At 40.8% G+C, this 16663-nt stretch overlaps 1 protein-coding gene across 2 annotated transcripts in view; it reads left to right on the top strand.

The window, feature by feature from the left end:
• Nucleotides 1-16663, top strand: part of CHST11 (carbohydrate sulfotransferase 11) — a 166985-nt gene that overhangs the window by 57202 nt on the left and 93120 nt on the right. For both annotated transcript variants that reach the window (XM_061371862.1, XM_061371863.1), the window contains exon 2: nucleotides 15902-15987. In XM_061371862.1, the coding sequence (XP_061227846.1) occupies nucleotides 15902-15987 (86 nt within the window). The remainder of the gene's footprint in view (nucleotides 1-15901; nucleotides 15988-16663) is intronic.

The following is a 16663-nucleotide window of genomic DNA, read 5'->3' as shown; positions in this document are numbered from 1 at the left end:
GTCTTCCTTTGGCTTTTATCATTCCCATCTCACAATTTGTATTTGATGTGGCCAGTGAAAGACCTTTGTGTTTCAGACATTTGCTCCCCTCTTTAATTCTGACCTAAGCTTTGCTTTGAGGAGGAGAAATTGTGTTGCTGGGAGGGAACTGCTGCCATGGAAGGAGATTGCAGTGCCCGGGTGACTGGTGTGACCCTGTTGTGTCTAGATGGTGGGGAAGAAAAATGGTGTTTGGGTTTAGGAGAACCAGGTTGGCCGCTTGCTTCTCAAAGTCTGAGTATCTTAATCTCTAGTTTAAAGGGAGGGAAGAAGCCTGTGTTTTGCTTTGTCTGTGGTGGGCAAACAGATGCTATTTGAAAAACATGGGAGAAAGGAAATGAAGTCTTGTGGTTTCTTCCTTCAGTGTTGTCCTTGCAATAAAAATCTACTGTGTAGCTTGTTGACTTTTGATTAGACAAATAGCCCTGGGAAATCCCTGGTGCTGGAAACCCTTAGTTATGTGCATAGCTTAACTCTCTGTTTTGGCTGTAGGAAGAGCGAACAGATGAAGGAGAGAAGCCCTTATGCTTGGCTGGGACTCGTTGTGCTTTGTTTTGTTTCCCCTGTTCTCTCCCTGCCTTTTGTGTTTTATTTGGAATTGACTTGAGGATAGGGATGACTTGAATGCCAGCTTTTTTTTGGGATGAGCACGGTGGGATGAACCTCAACCTGCCCCCAGCCCTCAAAACCATCCAGAGGGAGATTAGAAGATTCGGCTTCTGCCTGGCCATAAGGAGGATTGTCCGAGGCTTCTTTATGTTGAATAGGGTAGGAATGGAACCCTATTCCATGCAATAATGCCTCGATGCAAAGAACCAGCTCCAGCAGGGACTTTTGAAGCAAAGCAGGTTGTTGTGCTAGCAAGAGATGGTTGATGTTTTGTTGTCCAGCTGAAGACTGATGTTTAGCTGTAGCTGTTGTGGGGGTTGTATTTGGAAAACTGGCTGATGCCATCAGGGTGTTTTGAAGAAAGCTTCAAGTGAAAGCTTATGGAGGAGCTCACACTAAGTCCTCAAGCACGTACTCTTCCTAAGAGCTTGAACTTTATCCTAAGACACTTTATTTGAATTCCAGTACTTGGTAGCATTACTAGAATGGCAAGAGGACAGCAAAGAGAGCCTCCTCTTAGGGAGGACATTCCTCAGTGAGACTGGAATTAACTGAGGTCCTCAGTGCTGGGCCTGGAGTGTGTTGATGGGAGGCATAGGCGTTAGGCTGTTGTCCTCTCTTTGAAAGGGAAGTAGCACAGCTGCAACAGAAACAGTTAAATTACACAGAGTATACAGGAAACCACCCTGTATTTCGATTTCCCCATAGAATAAGGAGGACACAAATGAAGATCTGCAGAGTGTGGAATTAATCCTGTTCATGTGGGAGGATCTAAATAAAATCACTGGTTACCTTCATCCTTCACTCTTTTTTTATATTGCAGTTACCTGAGAGTGATTAGAAGCTCTGATTATTTTTTTTTTTCAGGTTCACTCATACATTCATACATTCATACACTCATTTACAGCTTTGGTATCTGTTGTTATTTTGTGGGCAAGGCAAAACAACAACAAAAAACACAGCTAAGGGTCTTGAGCAGCAAAATGAGTTGGTGCCAGTGGTTTGGATTTGTATTTTTAAATACACAGATTCAGCTCTCCTTTGAAATGAGCACACATTTGGTGGTAGTCACAATCGCAATACAGCAAGTGCACTTTCCGCAAGGTTAATGACAGCAGGGTTATCAACTTGGGGTCTTCTCATTTTCATTTCTGTTCAGGGTTCCCATTTCAAGGAAACATTCATAGCTGAGGCAGAAGCAATAGGCAGTCTTAATTTCTAGGGCTGTTTGTACTTGCCTGAAATCTTTGATTTTTCAACACTGATTTTAGCTGGAGTGAAGCCTGGATGGGAAGAGTAAATTTCTGATGCATCTTGTCATAATGTAACACATCAAGTCTCGGACTGTTTTAAAGTCTCATGGCCTTTAATTTTTTGAGAGGATGACTGCTCTTTGTTTAAACATTTAGGATGCAGACCTGAAAGCGAGTGTGTAAAACAGAAAGGAGAAACTGCCATTTGTTGAAAAAGGAAAGGGAAAACACTTGGCAGCATGGCTTCTGAGCCTCTCCTCTGATCTTGCCTTTGTGTGCCTGTGACAACACTCCCGACCTTGAACTCTGTCATTTCTTAACTGCTTTAACTGCAAGAATAACAAAGCATTGGGTAAAGACTATAAATAAAACCAGGCATGCCTCATGGTCATCCTCTGCTGTAGCTCCTGGCCTTGTAATTTGCCTGCCTCTCAAGCCTCTTGTTCATTATTTTGCATTTTGTTTGTTTTAGCTAATGCTCTGGGTGGATGGGATCTTCTGGGAATGGAGGAGGGGAAGTGCATGTGTAGTAACAGCCCTCAGCTGGGAGAGTGGCACTGGGATAGCGAACAACCGCTGCCACGCTCAGAGATGGGATTAGAGCCCCAGAAACCTAGTGGGACACGTGGGAGAAGGCTGTTCTCTGGTTCCTCTTAAGCAACTGAAACCAAGTCTCCATGCATTCATCACCTCCTTTCCCCATGACACCCTACTCCCTTTGCCACCCTTTGGGTGAGTGGGACCCAGGATCCTGGCATGGTGGCTGGGTTAGGGAGCAGGTTGGGATTTGTCTTGTCTTGTTGCTTTGGGAGTATGGTGGGATGGAACTGGATGGTGGTGGAAGACTAAAGAGGTGAGGGAAGAGAAATGGTTGTCAGGGAATGAGCCTAAAAGGTTGGTAGGGATGTGTAGGAGCAGCAACAGAGTGACAAAGGGAGTAGTTGGGGAGGAGGAGAAGAAGGTCAGGGAAGAGAGAGCGTAAAGATTTCAGAGAAATAGAATAGGTTTTGACAGGAAAATATTATGTCAAGTGCATGATTAAATAGAATAATTGAAGAGTGACATGTTCTGGAAAAAAACAGATTTATCTAATGAGAGGCTACTATTAGATGAGAAATTCACATTGCCGTTTTTTGTGAATATTACTGAAGCTTTCACCCTGGAAACACTGTAATGAAACAGAAAGGAACAAAATGTAGAGAATAGAAAGGAGAAACCCAAATAAACCGCCATTTAATGGTTGGATTTGGACAGTAAAACGTGATACAGCCTGTTACAAGTCTTGAAAATGAAGTAATTACAAAATAAAACAATACCAGCATCTGGGGGTGGATAAACCACTGGTGTGCTATGTCAACATCAGTAATGCATGTATGTAATCACTCATGTATGTATATAATATAGTTATTCATATCATACCTGCATGATAAAGCTCCACATACACATGCAAATGGTATCCTCAGCTGAATAAAATGCTTTGACAGCTTTGCCTTCTAAGGCCTCAAGAAGTTGATTGTAGTAAATATCCTTTCACTGTACACAGTTCAGGTGTAATTCCCAGCCATGTAGGAGGACAAGGGATCTGTCTGATTGCATGGAGCTCAGTTGATTAATCATAGCTTAGAAAGGGGTAATATGTGACAACCCCTTATGGTAAATTTGAAATAAAATCATGGGATTTTTTTTTTTTCACGTACTGGCTACTATTACTTAACATGCTTTTACATATACCTCCTTGGTGATAATGTCTGGTTAATATGTAATGAAGACAAATGGAGTTTTCAGCATCAGCCTTCTGAGATTGTTCCCTCCAGGCCAGTCCTATCTGCCATTCAACTCTGTGGCTTGAGAGAGCATCACTTAAACAGTAGTCTTTATTCTGCTTTGAAATTTTTCAGCTGAAAGTATAAAGTATTTTCAATTAAAATGCAGTTTTGCTGTTTCAGCTTTCAAAAGCTTGTGATAAAATTAACCCATGCAGAGTTGAGAGGAAAACAAGACTGTAAAGCATCTCAAAAGCCTTCTCTGCAGCCTTGGAAGGAGAAAGACAGACAACTAACCTAAATGTTTTTCACAAATACATGCTTTACATTTGTTTCCAAGTTGATGACCTTCTTTGTTGTAACGATATGGTATTTGAAGGTCAAAATTACTCCTGCACAGGTGCATATGGGAATGAATAAACCAAAAGTTAAATCACCAAGTGAATGCATATCAAGCTGGCACGCATAATACTGACTTAAAAAAATGTTTGACAGTGTGTAAAAATAGCTGTAACTGGGAAGTCATCTCTAAGCAGATACATTTCCCATGTGATCCGTGGGGGAGCAGATTTTCGGCTGGTGCTTGTTAAATGTTCTAATTTGTGATCCAGAACAAAACATAGTCATTTATTAATCAGGTTTCCAGAGGATGCAAAAGTTAGGGCAATGGTAAATGAAGAAAAACTGAGAGTTATTAATACAGTCTTGGGAATGCGTAGTGACTTGGGTGGCAACCCAGTTTTAGTCATTTTAGTAAGGGTGAATGTGTAGAGGCATAAAAACTAAGCAATGCTTAGCAGGTAGAGGACCCTCTTCTGTTGAAAGGTGGGTCTGAAAAGGGTTTGAGGATGATGGTTCACCAGCTGCAATCTGGGCCACAGGAGAGCTCATGCTGCCAGGGCACATGTAAAGGTGGAGTACAGCACTGGAGGTTGTACTTGCTCGTCATATGGGTTCTGCTGTGGCCTTTGCTGCAGTGCTGTGGGGACACCCTGATTTCAGCAACCTGTAGTGTTACCTTTGAGTGTGTTCAGAAGAAAGAAAGAAGAATGAGGAAGTGCCTGGAAAACTTGCTGCAGAACGATGGGAAGTTAAAGGGTGCCTTGACCATACATACAGAGAAGAGACCTATGGTCATAAGGAGCAGGCATGTACCACAAGATCCAGTGGCTTGAAGGTGAGGATAGGTGAATTCAGCTTAGCAAAAGTTTGGCATCAAATCAGTTTCCCAAGGTGGATTTTTCTGGCAAATTTATAAACAGTGATGATTCTGTGAGTTGTCTTTCTGCAAGATGGACTATAGATTAATTGGCATTATTTTAGGGAAGCCTGTAAAGGATGCTCTCCTTTTTTACCTGTCCTGCTATTTCTGTCCCTTTACCAGTGGAAGAACAGCATTTGTTTCCTGTGGAAGAACTTTTAAGTTCATGGCTCTGTCTAGCAGTTTTGTTGCCTGTCTCCTTCAGATTCATATTGTTAGAGTGATCCTGTATTTTAGATACTTATTGGTCACCAGCTGCAGCATTAATAGAAATCGCACAATGCAATTGGCAGACTATTAGTGACTGAAACCAAAGCTTATTATTTTCCATGCTGATTATGAAATATTATTACCAGTAAAGGTCTCATAGGTATCCAGTATTCTAGAGCCTCAGAAATTGAACCTCCAAATACTGTGTGATTTCTTCATTCCTGTTTAATGCAGAAGAAGGCTACTTAGATAGTGGCCTCGTGCCATATAAGTGTATCTGTAGAGCGTTTGTCCTGCACTGCACAGCATATCTATAATATTTGAAGGAAGAGTCTCAGTCAATTTAAAATCTTTAGTCTGTTGTACTTGGTAGTAATACTAGAATATGTATTTTTTGCAACTTCTGCTTGCTTTGATTCCTCTTTAAGTGCTATCATTGAAAATAAAATCATAAAAAGATCTTTCCTCATTCACTCATTTTTCCTCTTGGAGAGGCATGGCTGCATTTCTTCCCTGTAGACAAAGTGCATCAGAAGGTTTTAACTGAACTCATTGAAATGATGGGAGCAATAGAAGGAGATATAGGAAAGGAGTAAAATTGCTGAAAGATAAGCAGGCACTGAAAGCTCATACATTCACTGCTCCAAATGGTTTTCTTGTGTTTGGGAATTTCTCCTTAGAGAAAGACAGATCCAGCATGCTCAGTATGTCACCCAAGGTTGGTTGTGAAGCCAGGCTCTATAATGGAAATACAGATTATGCTAATTGAGATGAAGTTTTATAGTGCTAATGTGTGTTTTACTCTTCTGTGTGGTGAAGTGCTGCTTGGGTCTGAGGGAACTGACAATATCCTATTCATATGTAAAACGTTTTGAAGGATCTGTGGTTTGGAATATTTCAAAACTGCTGCATGAGGGGATTCTTGCATCTGAAAGCAATATTATCTGTGTACAGCTTGTTGCTAACAGAGAGGGAAGAGTGTGATCTTCCCAGTCTCCATGTACAATGTACAGACCCTGCTGGAAGAAGGCAGGAGTGCTGAAGAACTTCTGTGGTCCAATGGGGCTGGGCATGGCCCAACAGTGTTCTGCAGACCTTGACCTGCCCTGATCCTGGTCAGCTGAGGTGAAAACCAGCTGCTGGAAAAGTAAAAGACCTTGCAAAGAAGCCGATTGCATATCTGTGCTTTGGAATTACTTAGAGTTTAGAAGTATTAAACAGAACAATCTCTTGGAATAAGACAGTAAAGCCCAGCTGTGTGTTAATTATTAGTCTGGACATTTGGCAAATTGCAGAATCGGGCCTTTACTCTCTGTGGTACTTTTTCTTTTTTAATATCAGCGTTTGGCCTTTGCATTGCCAAGGAAGTAGCATCCTTAATTTGTAAGAGCTCATCTCCTTATCCAGCAAGCTGCAGTCATAATCCTCTTTCCCATAATGAATGACTGCTCTGGAAGCGATTACTGCAGGATTTCATACTTTCCTTCCCGCTTATTGAATTGTTTAGTGCTGCTTCTTTGTAAAGAAAGTCATTGTTCATAAATCACAGTGAAGTCTCGGGAGAATGTAATTGCGCTAAAAATATGAGGGGCACTACTTCAGAGGTGGTAAATCTTGGTCCATCTGGACATACCGCTAGGACAGAAATGACTTGTGTCCCTTAATTTCTGTTTGCGTCAGGTCAGGTATGCATATGTGTGTGTGCAATACTTCTGCCTGGAGTTCAGAGACTAAAACTTTGAGCCTTTCATTACTCCAGGTTAAAGTGACTGCTGCAGCTCTATTTTCTGTTCTGCTTGGCTTGTGAGAAGACTTGCTGTGTATTTGAGTATATCTGTAGCAAATACAATTTTGTGTTTCATCTTCAATGCACATCTGTTGAAGAACAGCAAAGAAACAGTAGCTGAAATAGACTGCAGCTGCAGCAGCCGTCGTATTCATTTTGACCATGATTCAAGATAAATGCTTTTAAAATTACAGCTTTCTAAAGAAACCTTCCTCCTTTAAAGGTTTTTCTCTCCCTCTTGCTTTTTGGGCGAGCTCATACATCATGTTTGTTAAGTAGGCTGGTACTGACAGTGTAATGGAAGTAGTGGGGAATACAGAAAAAGAAATGTAGCTTCTCATTTTTTTTAGGACAATGCAAATGTAGCTTTTTTCCCCTGGACCTACATTTACACAGTTTTCCTTTGAACTTGCATCAGAGAGATGGGGTATAGCCAACTATCTACAGGCTTGAAAACTAGGCTGATAAGAAGAACAGAGTGGAACATTCAGCTCTTTGCTATAAAGAGAATGCAGCAGTGGATGTGCCTGCTGATTTTGTTACAGTGAGTATCTAGAAACTGGAGGGAGGCATGTTTGGAAATGTGTAAGCTTCTTAAGTTGATGTGGGTGGTAAAAAAATATTTCTTAAAATTTATGTATGGAAACTTACAAATAGTTCTAGGAGAAAAGAAGTAGACCATTTTGATCCACATCTTGGGACATCTGGCTTTGCTAATGGATGGTATAAACCAGGGCTTATACAAAGGTGAGCCCGCAGTTGAGGTGGTCACTGATCCATCCAGAATTGACCTGTAGAACTGTACTGTGATGCTCCTGAATCTGCACGTCATGGCTGAGAAAAGAAGGCTGTATCAGAAAAGTTCTGACCAAGTCGAGTATAGTTCTTAGTTTGTGCACACAAAAACTTCCTGTATTAAAAGCAGTGTGTGACAGAGATAAACAAGACTGAGTTCTCCTCGTGTGAGAAGTAAAGGCTCTGGAAAATTCTCTTGAGCTGGTTTGTGGATAATATCTTGAGACTTCTAAAGAAATTCTGTGTGCATTAACATATAAAAAAAATATCTACTGGAAAAAAAGTTGCACATTGTTCATTAACAGAAAGGATGTTGTGCTAATTTATGCCACATGCAATGTCCGTAGGGTGGCCAAGGATCTAAGTCTCTGCATAAATTCACCCAAGGATATTAACTTCCCCACTGTGCCCAATTAAATCCATCCCCATGCTAATCCGAGAACAAACAGGATAAAATGCGAATTTATTTCTGGAAATTTGTTTAAAGCAAAAAGTAATTAAATCTCTCTCTATTCTTTGGAGGGCATTTACAACCTTTGTAATTAGTGATTAGAAACAAACCTGAAGATTAATTTCCTTGCCATGCCAGGATTTATTTCATGTAACTTCAACCACCAACCCATCTAGGGTTGCTGGTCAGTAGAAAGGAAGGGAGCCACCACCAGAGGCACATGGGGAGACCCATCTCTGCAGCTGCAGTTCCCTTAATTGTAGAGGCTTAAATGGGCAGCTTAGAATAGACCTCTTGCTTCTTAAAATGAATCTGATCTGTAGCAAGGAATTTGCTTTGTGGAAGTTTTTAACTTCTTTGCCTCTGTTTTTTCTGATCTGTGAACTGAGGACTGTTTGCTGTTCCCTGGTCCTGTAATTAAATGGCTTTGGTGCTCTTCTCCACTGTAATTATTTTACTATGGTGTGACCTCTTCTTTATTTTTCGTCCTTCACTTTTGTTGTATCCATCCATCGACATTCTTACCTGAGCAAGTCCCATTGGTACACGAGTGTGAGTGGAAACATCAGAGAAGGGTAGGATGGACATGTTGAATCAATGAACCAGTATTGCTAAACTAAAATACAGCATCCCTGTTCCTCAGATGGGGATCTAAAATATTGAGCTTTCAGGACTGTTCCCTTGTTATGTACATAGAGCACCCAGCTCAGTAAGGTCTCTGGTTTGTCCATGAAGCACAGTGCTGTTACATGGGGTAAGGTCATCTGGTCACAGATTTTTCTTGTTTCTTACACTGAATAAAACCCTGTGTTTCTGGTTACTGTCTGGTGTAAGGCAAAAATATAGTTCTTCATTAATGCAGAAAATAAGAATTATCTCATTCTCTGCATTTAAGACTTTGGCATGCTCATATACAATAGTTAATCTGACTTTTGCTTTCTAAAAGTAGATCTCCCAAGCTCTCCAGCAAAGAAAGCTGCAAGTTTTCCCTTAAGAAAATGAAAGAGGCCAGACAAGAGTTCAGTCATAAATCCTTGTACCTGTGGTCTCCAGATGAAGGACTGATAATTTAGTCTAAAGACTTGAGCTGAATGCAGCAAAGCATAAGGCCCCAGATGTCACAAGATGTTGCTATCAATCCATTGATCTTTGTGAACCGCTGCTGAAGGATTAGTGTTTGTAAATCATTGCTGAGAGAGCGATCTTAAAGTACCCTTACTCAGGCTCTGGAGCCAGGGCTGGGTGACAGCATTTGCATTCACTCCTTATGCTCCTAGTTGCTGATTAAAAATTAACCCTTACATACCATTTGGTGTCCTTAACCTGATTAGTTTGCAGAAGGGAGCACAGGAATTTTAATGAAGTTCAACACGAGGTAGTCTTTTTGTTGCTGAGTTTCCGATTTTGCCTGCAGTTTGGACTTGGCTGAAGTCTTGCAGAACAGATTGTTGTAAATTATCATGGAAGGTTTGTTTTCCTGAAGCAGGACGAGCTGGTTACGAATGATGAGCTTGTTCAGCATGATTTTAGCTAAGTGTCTGAAAGGTATGTGGACAGGATGTTCCACATTGCAAAAAAACCTCAGTCCAAGAGCCTCTGTTGAACTCTGGGAAAGGGCTGCTTCCTCAGGTCACTGACTTCAACTTTGCCCTGAGTATTTTCAATGCTTCAAGAGTGTTGAGTCTTCAAAATACCATTGTATTGAGCCTCGCTTAGTTTGTATTTGGAGTGACCGATTTGCCCTGCACATAATTCTGATTGTTGCTGGTACAGGTGGAGCAGTAGTTTTATAACATCATTTACAAGCATATGCTTATGATTATGGATGTCTCAGTGTCTCCAAGAAGGTGTTTAGTGTATTATTTGAATGTCTATTTCAGTGCCTCATCCTATATACCCAACAGAAAATGCTTTCTCTGCTGCTTTGGGGTCATAGCAGAAGACTGTTCAAGAGTTTGGAATGCAAACCATGTCCAAAGAGAATCTCTAAACTTTCAGTGTGGGTATAATTAATTATTCTTGCTTTGCTCTAAGAATGAGGAAATTTGAGGATAGTAGCTTATTTAAACATGGCTAGAGACAGCAAAGATGTAAGTAACTGTTTTGATGCTGCTATCTTGCATGGGCCAAGGGGCACTGATTTTTATGTCTCAGTTGGGTAGGAAATGTTTAGGTGAATCTTCAGCCATAACCTAGTTGCTCTACAGCTCTAGGAGAAGATGCTAGGTTATGTACCTGCTCTTTACTGTTAGTAGGATGATCCATGGAAACCATTAACCCTTGCCTGAAATCAGGGGCAGTTGAACAGTAATTGTTAGCTGGAAAACAATGTACTGCAGCCAAAAGAGGCAGTCTGATTGCTGTCGATTTTCACCTTTTCCTACAGAAATGGGACCAAAAAAGAAAATAAACCAGACAAAAAAAAAATAAATCGACTTTTTTCTTTAGAACAAGAGCAGGATCCCATCTTCAACCAAAGTCTCATGACATTGTTGCCAAGGTATACTTTTTTCTTTGTGAGACAACTTGCATCCCCAATAGGTGGAATAAATTATATATATCAGCTTTAAGTAATGCTGTATTAGGAATTTTGTCTTTGTACTTTAGACCAAAGTAATGAGAAGTTAAATATTAATGTGTCCTCAGAACTTTTCTCAAATATTTGTAATATGGGACAGTTAATTTAAGAGGCAGTGAACAGAGGTGAAGTTTTTACATTTGGCTTTTGTTATCATGCAAATAATTAGAGCGGTCCAAACAATGTAAATTAAATGTTACCAAGTACTCAAAAAAGTTGCTAGGTAGCAGTTGGAGGACTTTTATTCTTCAGAAGTCTTGGAAATGGGAGCCTCCGACATTTACAGGGTTGTAGGATGGTAGTGATATAGGTGGCTGTCGAATGCACACATGCCGCATTTGAAATGTCACTTGTCTCTGTAAGTCCACTGGAACAAGTGACAATTATTTTGTGTGTCTCTTCCAGCAGAGTCTTCTCTGTGAGTTGATCCCACATAGGCTTGTGAGAAATGATTTAATTTGCTCTTCTGACACTTGGTGAGAAGGCGACCTCTGTAGATTTAAGTCTCCAGGAGTCTTGGTTCCCATGACTTCCCTCCCCCCCCCTTCTTTTCTGTGTAGATAGTCCCAGTTTTCACATACCTTTTCAGGCCAGTAATCTCCTAAGAGGAGTGCCACCATGTCCCCTCTCAGCTTCTCTGTAGCTCCTGATAGGGAGAGGCAGACATTACATTTATGGCGCCTCTTGTTTTTTAGTATTTTCTCATGTCACCGTTTACCCTGCGGAAATACCAGAGGTCCTCCATTCTGGGACAGGGTTACTCAATGCATTAGAAGTGCCTTCTGCCAAGTAGAGGCAACAACTTCAGCCCTGCCTGCATGTTTCCACATGAGTGATCTTCAGTCTCTGAAATATCACACAAAAAATTAAGGCTTTATACCGTACCTGCTTGCCTGTATATTCCCCCTCCATACCCGGGCACAGTTATTCTAGCCACTGTTCTCTTGCATTTTTGCCTAGATGAAACCCAGCGCTGATATCCTCTCATAGATGCCAAGATTGAGTAGGTGCCTTGCCTTGTGAATTTACTCTGTCACTTGCAACCTTGTGTAGCTGGCACCTGGGGGACTTGAGAGGAGATGCTTGTAAACCCATTGATTGTTGGACCATGGCAGGAGGTGTGAAAAAGCTACGTCCTGGATAATGACCTGTAAGCTCTCAGTATGCTCCCAGACTGTACCTTTCCAAAGGGTGTTTTTCATTTGAGGGACCTACATTTTCATTTGTAGTCACCAGATGGATCAAGACTGTGGCCAAATCTCTGCACTTCTCTTCTGCACAGACACCAGAAGAAGGTTTGACTGAGGAGTGCTGTGTTCTCATGCTGAGTGCATTGTAATTAACAGGACAAATTCCTGCTCTTGGTATTAGTGGGTCTGAATAGCTTTTTCTAGAAGCTGTGCATGAATACTTCTGTTTTGAGTTAATGCAAGGCCTGCATATGTAGTTTCCTTCTATCTGGGTATATATACACAGATGATTATTATGTTAATAAGCTTTAAATTCAGTGGGACTGTTTACCCTTTTCTCTTGGGAAACTGAAATGTGGTGCTTAGATAACACGCTCTCCAGATTTGCTGTTGAATTAATGACTAGTGATTCCACAGATTTCAACAAGATGGGCCAAGGTTGCATTTTGGGCAGATCATTTCTGGAGATGGAAGAAAGGTTTTGTTCTTACAGCTCTTGTATTTAAGTAATAAACTACCAATTTATTCAGTTGCTCACAGTCCTGGCTAAATTAAGGGGATTGCTGATGCTGTTGCAGTTGCAGTATTAACGTTACTCTTAAATCATTACAGGCATTGAATTCTGCTGATCTCAAAGGTCTTTTCCAACCTAAACAATTCTGTGATTCTTTGTCAGCTGCTTTACGCACTTCACGTGCATGATCGTGATCTTATAATCAATTCTTGGAGCCATGCATATGCAGTGCTTATCATTAGGTTATAATTAACTGTAATTATGTACGGAGATCAGTCCAAGCCATAAAATGCGAATTCTGATATTTACTGTGCTAATAGGAAGATTTGGTGAAGATAAAGGCCTTGATTTTCATTTATTTTTTAATTTTCACTGCCACAGTAGTGAGACAGATTCTTAGCAAAAGTTTTGTTAAAATTAGTATTGCTGCAGTTGACGTCCATATTATGGCTTTCTTATTGCAAACTGTTGTAGATGAGATTCAGGCCCAAAAGGTCATGTCATTCACATGATGAAATACTGCCTCAGAGAAGCTGAGACAATAGAAAACAAGTTGCAGGAGCCCTGGGAGGTGAGTTTGTCCACAGGCATGCCAGCAAGTGTTTTGAACTATATATAAACATTCCTAGTAGTTACTCACCTAAGGACAAGTTTGCAAAAGGTGCAGTGGGATTTCTGCTGAGGAAAGGGGAGGATTCCCCTTTGTTTCAATGCTGCAGTGAAGTTCCAGGTGTGTGCAGATGTGCAGTGTACAGAGCATGCTGTCCCTGACACCGATGAGCAGGAAACAGACTGCTCCATTGAGCTGCTGTGTTGCTATGCTAACTCTGCAGTCTTACTCTAAATGCATTATTGAAAAAACAAACCAATTAAGTAATGTTGGGAATGATAAAAAAGATTTAATGGCTTCTGTGACTAAGGTTCTGCATTAGTATTTAGCTTTTGCTGGGGAGACGGTTGCTTTTTTGGTTGGTTTGTTTACATCTGGGAATCAAATCTTGCATGTTGTGCAAATAATTTAATCTTTATGGCTGTTGGTGCTGCATATAAAGTGTTGCTGTGTTGATACCTGCTGGCTTAGTGAAGCAGGAAGGGATATATTTATGCATGTTACTGTTTACTGTATTTAATGGAAATGAAAAGTGAAGTAATAAATTAGGGAACACCTCATTGGAATTCTTCCTTATTTTGGAACAAAGCATCCGTGTTTCAGGATCCAGGTTAATCACAGCCTGATGACCTGGATACACTGAAACTCCTCTCCCTTTCCCCCTGATGTGGTGCTTTAAATGGATATGATATGGTTTGCTGTGGACTGGAAGGCTCCATTTTGGAAACATTTCTTGTAATGGTGAGGGAGCTACAAAATGATTTTCAAAGCATCCCTGGGTGTAGATCCTGATACAAGAGTATGGAGTGGGATGATGGACGGGGATGGGATGGACAGGAGCTCTGTAGTTAGAAGAACTGCTGGATGTCTCATACCTTCACTTGGTGTTTTCTTCCTAAAACCACTTCCAGGCGCTGGAAGCTGCCTGGGTCGGGCTGGGTATTGGTCTGCGGGTGATGAGCAATTGTATTGTGCATCACTTGTCGCTCTTTTTTCCCCTTTTCCCTTTTAGTTTTATATTCTCTCTCCTTGTTTTTTTCCCTTCTTGTTATTATTATGTCTAGTAGTAGTATTATATTGTATTTCAGTTATTATTGTTCTCTCAACCCATGGGGTTTATATTCTTTCAGTTGTCCTCCCCATCCCACCTGGAGTTGGGGAAGAAAAAGGGGTGAACAAATGACTGTGTGGTTCTGAGTTAACAGCTGGGTTTAAACCATGACAGTCCTTTTTTATGCTTTATCCTTTTATTTTATGCAAAATCTTTTAAAAAATTTAACTGTTTTAACCACTTCTTAATTTAACTATGTGAAAGGCACATTAGCACAAAACCAAAGGAACTGCAATACCTGGCTACATGACTAACAGTGCTCAAAAGATAATCAGATATTTAAACATCTAAGTTAAAATTGTATCCTCTAATAACATTACTGTCCTAGTTGTGAAGAAAATCAAAACATTTAGCCAGTTTGTTTGCTAATCATATACGTCTGATTCCTGCCAGTGGACCCATGGAATCTTTCTTTGCTCAGGGGAAGAGTGACATGGCACTTACAAGATAATAACTTTCCATTGAAAAACAGATATGAAGTGAGCAAAGGAATCTGTTACGTTTCCAGATTGGAACTGTATACAGTTTTCTGTGGTTTGGTCTACTTGATGCATCAATTATGGTTGCGTGTTAGCCCTCTGTATTAACATATTACATGACTGTATTCTCTACCTCTTGGCTTAAAGCCTGCAACATCATGTTTGCAAGTGGTACAGCTTGGAACTGTTGCTATAGGACACTTCAGTAGTTTCTGGTTACAAAACATGGCAAGCAGTGGTAAAAGCATGTCTGACGCTGCTTAATGCCTTTGGATTCCCAGCAGGAACATGTCTTCTTTCCTTTTGGTTGTGTCTTAATTAAACCTTGACAAGACATCCCTTGCTGTGATGCCTGATGTGGGCATCTGATTGCCTGATGCTTCCTAGCAGAGCAAGCTGGGGACTGAGGAGTGTTTGCAGAAGATGATGTGAGATTAGATAGGCAAGCTCTTGTTTTCCTTGTGGCTGTACAGGATGGTTGGAGTGGAATGGCTTCTTATGTAGACTTTCATGGCCACAAAAGTCTAACTTGAAACTAATGATCTCTGCGCCTGCTGGGGCTCAGATCAGTGTCTCTCCTGAAAAGTCTTTACCATTCAAAATGCTCCTTCATAAGACCTTTAACAAAGCCTTTGGTTTGAAAACCTGCTGGTCTCCAACTTAGATGACATGGCATTTGTTTGTTTCTGGATCACCCAAATATTCGGTTGCAGTATGTAGAGCAGAATACAGTTTGGAACAAGAAGTGCAGCAATGTTTGACTGTGTGTGCTGTGTATTGCTGGGTGCCTGTTCTGGCAGAAACTGAAGTGTTCGACCAAAAGCTTTAAAATCAGATATTTTAATATTAGTTTCTTGTGTACTTCTGTATTTAGGCTGAGAGAGGCTTAACTGTTGCAGAGGTGCTGATTATAGGAATCCATCCGGGATGATCAGAGAAACAAGTACCTAGCACGGCTGGAAATTGTGTTGCTTTGGTTCCTGTGCTTGAGTTTTTGTGCACCCAAGCTGGAAGCTGTTAGATAACGGTTTTTGTAGGAAGGGAACCAGAGAGCTTTTTCATTACTAACTTCCACAATAGAGAAAGGATTTAGCTCTCGGACAGTTTCTAGGGAGAGTAAATTTTAGGAGTTGAGACATAACACTGTCTAAAATCCTGTGATCTGTCAGAAAATCTCTTTGCTGTAGCTATTGCAGTAGGCTACAGCTAACAAATGTTGCTAACCTGTATTAATTTATATTTCTCCTTGCAGTAATGCGTAGAAATCCATTTGGGATGGACATTTGCTGCCGGAAAGGATCCAGGAGCCCACTCCAGGAACTGTATAATCCCACCCAGGTGAGTGTTTCATGGCTGTGATGGAACTTTCCAAGCCCAGCGTACAAATACAGTCTCTCTTGAAGGTATTTTGGTCCCTTTTTTCTTATTAATATGTAATAGCTGCCTTCAGCTTAGAGAGCTGGTCCTGGGATCTGCAGAATTTAGCCATAAAGTTCCACAGTTTAAGATGAGGGCCCGATTTTTAAGGGGTTTTAATCTTCTGGTGATGTGAACTCCTCCATTGTTGTTTTTTTTTTTCTCAGGTACCTAAAAGCTTTTAAAGGAGTACTTTTAGTACTAGGTAGAAGCTTGTAGCATTGTAGTTTGGTCTATCAACACACAGAGTGGCAGGGTGGAGTGAGAGAATGTGATATGATATGCATGAAACAAGGAATGTGGTAAGACTGTATATCACAATAATAATGCATGAATATAATTTATATGGCTTTCAGGTAGCCAGCTGCCCTTCCTGTGCTGGTTCATTGCTTGTATGGAGTCTAGACAAACAGAGTAGCTCATATTTGCCCTTACACTGTGTGCTATTTAACACCTGAGAGTCTTGATGGAGCTTAAGATAATCTCAGCTAGAGTTCCTCTTGTGACAAGCAGCACAGGGAAGCTACCTGAAATTCATGCTCCCGTTTGCTCCTCTAGATCAATTTATTCCCTCCATGTAGGCTGAATTGGCACATTC

This window comes from Neopsephotus bourkii, unplaced genomic scaffold (assembly GCF_033783945.1).
Source record: "Neopsephotus bourkii isolate Nb327-2 ecotype Australia unplaced genomic scaffold, CSIRO-AGI_Nbou_v1 NB_1589, whole genome shotgun sequence".
Classification (NCBI taxonomy): domain Eukaryota; kingdom Metazoa; phylum Chordata; class Aves; order Psittaciformes; family Psittacidae; genus Neopsephotus; species Neopsephotus bourkii.
This window is presented reverse-complemented; position numbering and strand designations above follow the sequence as displayed.